At 41.4% G+C, this 7,630-nt stretch overlaps 2 protein-coding genes across 4 annotated transcripts in view; one reads left to right on the top strand and one right to left on the bottom strand.

Annotated features, from left to right (window-relative positions):
• The window catches only part of LOC121919807 (protein FAM71C-like), a 1,121,343-nt gene that overhangs the window by 756,964 nt on the left and 356,749 nt on the right, over nucleotides 1–7,630 (top strand). The gene's annotated exons all lie outside the window — the stretch shown is intronic.
• The window catches only part of EFR3B (EFR3 homolog B), a 140,316-nt gene that overhangs the window by 6,707 nt on the left and 125,979 nt on the right, over nucleotides 1–7,630 (bottom strand). For all 3 annotated transcript variants that reach the window (XM_042448688.1, XM_042448696.1, XM_042448679.1), the window contains 3 exons: nucleotides 5,211–5,342; nucleotides 4,238–4,305; nucleotides 3,085–3,212 (listed from right to left, as the gene is read on the bottom strand). In XM_042448688.1, coding sequence (XP_042304622.1) covers nucleotides 3,085–3,212; nucleotides 4,238–4,305; nucleotides 5,211–5,342 — 328 coding nt within the window. The remainder of the gene's footprint in view (nucleotides 1–3,084; nucleotides 3,213–4,237; nucleotides 4,306–5,210; nucleotides 5,343–7,630) is intronic.

Below are 7,630 nucleotides of genomic sequence, written 5' to 3'. Positions count from 1 at the left end.
AACTTTATTTATAAAGCGCTGTAGGTTTACACAGTTTTGTACACAACATAAAATAAAATAAAACAGACCTGCCAGTGGCATACATTCTAGCAAATGGAATATAATACAAAATTATATGCAAATTGGGTCATCTCTTTTTGATCTCTGGGGCCCAAGAGAGGCCTTTCCCTGAACAGAAAGTGGCACCCATTAGTCAAGGAGAAGGTTTATCCTCAGACTGAAATAAAAAGACCTCCTTCTATCTCACCCAGCTTTCCCCCAACCTGGTGCTCTCCAGCAGACTTGGACTACAGTTCCCATCACCCACAACCAACAATTAAAAAGAAGAGTAATGGGAACTGTTGTCCAATACCTCTTGAAGTCACCAGCTTGGGGGTCCAGCCTAGTTCTCAACCCAGAAGGGTCACAGCTCTCCAAAGTGGTGGGCAATGATTGCTGTCTTCCAACATCCCAACCCTTCCTCTTGTGGTTTTTCTAACTGGAGACACTGGGAAGGGAAACTGGGAGTTTTCTGCATGTAGCCGAGGAGATTCATTCAACAGAACCATTTCACATGAGGCTAGGGGAAGAGACCTCCAAAGTGTAAACGGGAACATCAGCTTAGCAATCCCTTGCTGTTACTTTTGGGCACCTGAGCTTGAATCATCTTGATGATTGAGCTGGGGTTATGCCACTGAATATACAGTTGGCCCTCTGTTTTCACACAGGGTCCATTTCACCAGGGCCCCCCAACAATCCCAAATAGGTGCGGGTGGTAATGTTGCCCTATTTCCAGGTCCTTTTGTAAAAACAGGGAGTTATCTGGAAGCAGATGTTAACAAGACACCTGGAAACCAACTGGGAAGTGATGCCATCCCAATGTGTCAAAATTGCCCCTCCCATTTAGGGGCTTGGGTGTGTGTGTGTGGGTGTGTCAATATGTGCTGGGGCCCACAAAAAATGGCCTTGGGGGTCTAGCAGGCTGAATGGCCATCTGTCAGGGATGCTTTCATTGAGATTTCCTGCATGGCAGAAGGGGGCTGGACTGGATCAGGGCCCTTGCGGTCTCTATGATTCTATGAAAACACTTTCCACGCTCCTGCTCTCAATGGCAGTCTCTCCTGCCATGAAATGCTGTATATGGTTGGTCTAGAGTTTTAAAAATATTTTAAAATTTTTAAGGTGTAAGGTTTTTAACTTTTTTAAAAAAGCGATTTTTAAAAGCTGTATCTATGTTTTAATGCTCTGTATTGTTTTTAACTTGCACTGTTTAAATTCTGTTAGCCGTCTTGAGCCCCTATACTAGGAGAAAGGCAGGAAATAAGTAAATAATCCAAGAGAGAGAATTTGCAGAAGCAGTGAATGGAGTGGCATCAATATCAATATCAACAATAACAATAATGCAAAGTCGAAGGCTTTCACGGCTGGCCTCCATAGCTTTTTGTGAGTCTTCAAAGAAATGCCAGCCACAGATGCTGGCAAAAGATCATGAATAAACTCTTCCAGAACATGGCCACGTAGCACACAAAATAATAATACTGAAGCCATCCTGCTTGCTGCTCCTGCAAATCCTCTCCCTTGGATTTCTAAAGGATATTCTGCTTTTTGAGCTGTTCCTCCCACAAAAAAATCCTTTGCTGCATATGTTCTTTTTTGTCTGATTTGAATATCTTTTCCTGGGTAAGTGGAAGGTGTTATTTTAGACAGCAAACATGTAAATTCCCTCCTCCACAAGATGATATGTCAATCACATTGAAAAAGCACAGTGCCAGCTCTAATAACATTTGGCAGATCCGGGGGAGAAACCCTTCCCGCGATATTATTGCACATCTCTAGCATGCAAGTCCTGAGGCCCACACATTTTCTAAATGCATGCAATATGCATTGATAATAATTTTTTTAAAAAACTGTAAAAATAAAGTTTTCAGTGATGGCAAGTGACAGCAAAGGGAAGGTTCTAGCATGCTGCGTGTTAAGTGTGCAAAATAACATTCTGTTCCCAGGAATTCCAAGTTATGGCATTCTGAAATATGTTCAACATGTTCCTCGAGGGTTGGAGAGTCACAGAAAGCCAAAAGCAATTTTTCTGTCGTTGAAAAGTGATGGCAAGAAGTAGTAGGGATGGCAAGTGAGGGGGGGAAAGGATTGAGACCAGTGTTGCATGTTAAGTGTGAAAGATAAATTCCCCCCCCCCAGGAATGCCAAATTCTAGCATTTTTCTAGATACATTTAACATGTTCCTCAAGGGTTGCAGCTGATGGAGCACTAGACAACTAAAAGCAAAATTTTCTGTGGTTTAAAAGTGATGGCAAAGAGTAAAATGACAGCAAATGAGGGTAAAAAGTGCATGAGACAAGTGTTGCACGTCAAGTATGAAAGATAAAATTCTGTTCCCAAGAATTTCAAATTCTAGTACTGAGTAAATTACGCAAACTGAATACATTTGCATGTTTCACCTACGCTGGGTTTGCTTTTATTTGTAACCTGCCAATTTTGGGGGGAAAGGCAGGGTATAAAGTTGTTTATATAAACAATAACAAAAACAAAAGTAGATTATTATTATTAACATCTATGATTCTATTACAGCAGGCCTTTCCCTTATGCGGGGGACCCATTCGCGATCCCCCTGCGTAAGGGGAAGTCTGTGTATGTTGTAAACAATGGGACATGTGCTTGTGAAGTGAGACAGTCCACACCATTTCTTTAATTGTCATGCGGCTTCAACGTAAACCTGAATGTATGACGCGGGTGCACTGTATTCTATGCTGGTTTAGATATTGTGCATAATTTTCCTCCTGGTTTTGTTAGTCCCGATGAGTCAAGCTAAGCCTTGAAAGCCTGACATTAGAAATCTCATATGGCGAGTTTTCTGATTTCTTTCAACCAATGCAGTCCATGGATTTCTGAGTATATCTTTCCAGTCCAGAAAGACAACAAATTTGCACATATTTTTAGGGGGAAGCAAAGATCCCTAGGCTTTTGAGTGCTTGCAGGCCCTATACTCCTTCCTGCCTTCTCTTGAAGGGGATGGACTATATGGCCTTTGGGTATCCGTCCACACTCAGCAGTCCTCTGACCAGAGCATGCACCCCACGGACCTCATACCTGTCAGCTGGGGGATGTAAGGCGTGCTGAGCCTGTCTGAATTGTAGCCGCTTCCTCCCAGGACTTCGCTGATCTTGCTCTGCCGGAAGAGGATCTCGGGGCCAAGGCGGTCCAGGTTTCTTGACAGCCTACAGAAATGCAGGGGAGAACCAATGAGAGGAAATCCAAATATCCTCTCCACATGAGAGAGAGGGTGAGAGCTGGAGAAGAACCAACAGCAGAGGAACAATATTCTTGTTTTTGTCTCCGCTGGATGGCCATCTGTTGGGGATGCTTTGATTTGGATTTCCTGCATGGCCAGAAACCACAAAGACCCTTTCTGTAGGGGTTTAGGTGTTTTTCAGGGTGGGCCCACAAAAAGCCTGAACTCCTGCAAATCAATGTAGTCAGATCACATTACATTCGACTATTTTAATTGTGTAGACTAGTCCAATGTCCCTGCTCCAGATTTGGAGCTTCTTCTCAATATGTGGGTGTGTTGTGTGCCTTCAAGTCATTTCTGGCTTGTGACAACCACATTCAGGGTCATTTTGGTGGGGGAAGATTTATGGGGTATGCATCAGGCCAAACTGCCAGGTCTGAAGGTATCTGAGGAGGGTTATGGCATAGGACTAAGACTAATCTGTCACACCTGGGGGAGTTGCTCCAGTCAGTTGGGTGAGTTTTGCATATTTCTTTGAATATCTGGAGGTTGGTTTCTTTTTGGACAGCTAGGGACTGGGCGTGGGGGGCACAGAAAAGTTCCCATAGGGTGCATGTTTCCCACCCTGGTCCTAATCCAAAGGGGACTCTTTCTAACCCTCCAACATTTCACAGATAAAAACTGATGTGGTTGAGCAACATCAGAGTGTGGTCCAGACAGCAAAAGTTATTAATGGGGAAGAAGACATATGTGAGGAGATGCTACAGATGTTTGCTTTTGTTGGAGGCTCCTGGGAAGGGCAAAATATCATTCCTTCCTCTCTCCTTTTCCCACCTGCTGAGCAAATTGAGTTAAGCTATTTTTGGATTTTGATCTCAGTTTGCACAGTTGAAATAAGCTGAGGATGAAGGGAGGAAATGAGAGGAAGAGAAATCGGGACATTTGCGAAAGTGGGATGGCACAGGTTTATTTTCTGCACAATGGAAAGTGTTGGAGGACATGCACTTTTACCTGGGCTTCTCTGCAAACACACCTTCAGGGAGCATGTATGGGGCTTCCTTCTGCCTCATGTCTATGACCTAGGGAAAGAAGAGAGGCACCGTTTTCCAGATTTTATTTTTATTTCAAAACCAACATAACAAAATTATCAACAACAATATTAGCGATCCAGAGCGAATGACACCATGTTGTCATTTTTGTTTCTCCATAGCTCTGTTTTCCCTAATTTTTCCACATAGGACATGGGTCCATGAGAAGACTTCCATTTCAAATCAAAATGGGTTTTACCAGATCTTTTGTGCACCTTTTCTAGCCCTTGAATATCTTTTCTTTAGGTCATATGCTCAGAAGCCCTATCACACTATACAATTATAGCACTATGATTCCACTTTAAGGCTGCGACTGCACTGCAGAAATATTGTAGTTTGATACTGTTTTAACTGCCATGGCTCAATGCCATGGAATCCAGGAATTTGTAATTTTGTGAGATATTTAGCCTTCTCTGTCAGACAGCTCTGGTGTTCCAACAAACTACAAATCCAAGTGTTCTATAGCACTGAGCCATAGCAGTTAAATCAGAGTCAAACTGCTTTATTTCTGTAATGCAGATGCAGTTTAACTGCATTGGCTCCATCCTACGCAATCCTGAGATTTGCTGTTTAGGGAAATATATTTAGAATTCTCAGTTAGAGATCTCTAGTGCCTTTGCACCAAACTACAAATCCCAGCACTCCATGGGAAGACGCCATAGTAGTTAAAATGAAATCATAGTGCTATAATGGGGTAGTATGAAAGGGTCTCAGAAGTGGATACAGTAATCCAGATTATTATTACCCTTCATTTTACACTTATGAATATTTTCACTGAATATTCCACTACCCCAAGATCTCTGGAGAGATAAGGATACTGGGTTAAATCTGTATTCTTATGAGAAAAAGAACAGGAGAAGGGGAAAGTAAAGAGAGTTAAAAGTCAAGCAACAGACCTCATGGATGTGTTGGACGAAGGCAGGCACTGTGGTCAGTTGGCTGATCAGGTTCAGGTAGGCTGCTCCCAAGGCATAGAGAGCACAGCGGCCGTACAGGGGAAGATTGTCTTCGTTGACCTGGGCCAACTCCTGCAAAGAGAAGAGGACAAGCGCATAGACTCCACCAAGGAAGCCACAGTTGCTCTGCAAGACCTGAGTAGAAAGAAAATTTGATTTCAGAGTAGACACAATTATAACTGATAGAGGCGGAGAATTTTTATCTAATGAATTGTTTTATTGGTTCCAAAAGGTTGGCATAACACACCACACAACAAATCCTGCATGTCCTAGTGAGGATGGGCTTGCAGAGAGAAAGATTCAAGAAATCAAAAAGTTAACTGCTTGTATGATGGCTGACGCGGGTGTAAGTGATAATTTTTGGGGTGAAGCTGTTTTGACAGCAGTACACATTACCAATAGGCTCTATCATTCAGTAATAGATGATATTCCTTATAGAGTTCTATATGGTAGAATTCCTAATTTTAAATACCTAAGAATCTTTGGTCAATATGCATATGTGTACACACCTGCATGCTTTAGAAACAAAGGTGAACCCAAGAGTAGAAGAATGATGTTTTTGGGGTATTCTGGAAACAGTTACAAATTCTATTTGGGAGGAAAAGAAGTAAGACATTCAAGATCTGCCAATTTTGAAAGATATGCTGGTTGGGAAAAACTCCATGCAAATAAGGAAGTGTTTGTGAAGTTAGGCAACTCAAGTGAGGCAGAGACTCAGACCCAAAGCCAAGCATCTCCAGGAAATGGAGGGGTTATAGTAAAACCAGAAGAACCATCCACGAGTAGCAGTGATAGTTCCTCAGATAGTGAAATGTCCAGACCAAAAACCACACGCATGACAGAGGATAAGAGATTCAGTAAGAAAGCCACAACTTCCAGTGTAGACAGAGATGAGGAAGAGAGAGGCAGAACAACAGAGTTAGTACCTAGACGTAGTCAAAGAACTAGAAAATCTCCTGACAGATTTGTGGTGACCAATGCAAAAGCTTGTTTAGTTTTTGAAGAACCAGAAAGTTTTGCTGAGATAGAAAATTTTCCTAGAGAGGAACAGGAGAAATGGTGTGAAGCAATGGAGTGTGAATTTGATTGCTTAGAAAGGAAAGATGTTTTTGAAATAGTAGAAAGACCCAAGGATAGAAAAGTAATTGGTTGCAAGTGGGTTTATAAAAGGAAAGACATGCCTGATGGTAGTGTGAAATATAAGGCAAGGTTGGTAGCAAAAGGCTTTTCACAGGAACAGTTTGAAAATTATGACAAAACTTTTTCTCCAACCGCAAAAGCAGAGAGTTTAAGAATGGTATTAGCAATTGCAGGAAAGAGAGATCTGATAGTAGAGCATTTTGATTTTGAGACGGCTTATTTAAATGCCAATTTAGAAGAAGAGATTTTCATGGAGCAACCTCAAGGTTTTGAAGTAGGTGGTAGTCAGAATGTATACAGGTTGAAGAAAGCATTGTACGGTCTCAAGCAAAGTGCAAGAGCTTGGAATTTATGCATCAATGATGAATTGGAGAAGTTAGGTTACAAGAGAAGTGTTGCAGATGCTTGTGTATACACAAAAGGAGATGTAATTTTGTTGATCTATGTGGACGATTTGTGCGTTGCAGCCAAATCAAAGAAAGAAATTGAGTTGGTGAAAAATGAATTGTCAAAGAAATTTGTGTTGAAAGATTTAGGTATGTTGAAGTCTTATTTAGGGATAAATGTAGAATGGACTGAAGAAGGGCATTGTTTGCTGAGTCAAAGCAAGAAAATTGAAAGGTTAATTGAGAAATGTGGTTTACAGAGTGCAAAGGTTGTGAAAACTCCGATGACTACAAGTTTTGTGTCAGAGGAAGTTACAAGAGCTTTTGAGGATAAAAGATTGTTTAGAAGTGTTGTTGGATCTTTACAGTTTATTTCTAGCCATACCAGACCAGACATCTCGTACCCGGTTCATGTTTTGGCAAGAAGAGTGAACGACCCGAGAATTGAGGATTGGACAGCAGTGAAACATTTGATTAGGTATCTGAAAGGAACCATAGACAAGAAGTTGATAATTAGAAAAAGCAATGCTGATTTAGAATGTTATGTAGATAGTTCATTTGCTTCGGAATCAGGAGACAAAAAGTCAGTGTCTGGAATGATTATAAGATACAGCGAAAGTCCCATTGTGTGGAGAAGTAGAAAACAGACAAACGTAGCATTGAGCTCTAGTGAGGCCGAGTTCGCAGCTTTGAATGAAGTCACAAATGAGGTACAGTGGATTGAACAATTATTGATTGATTTGAATGAAAGCTTTAAAATTCCTGTAGAAATTCATGAAGATTCGCAGTCCTGTATAGCAATGGCAGAAACAGAAAGTCTGAAAAACAGAACGA

The sequence above is a fragment of the Sceloporus undulatus genome, chromosome 1, assembly GCF_019175285.1.
Source record: "Sceloporus undulatus isolate JIND9_A2432 ecotype Alabama chromosome 1, SceUnd_v1.1, whole genome shotgun sequence".
Lineage (NCBI taxonomy): Eukaryota > Metazoa > Chordata > Lepidosauria > Squamata > Phrynosomatidae > Sceloporus > Sceloporus undulatus.
Note: the sequence above shows the minus strand (reverse complement) of the source record. Positions and strands in the feature narration are given on the sequence as shown.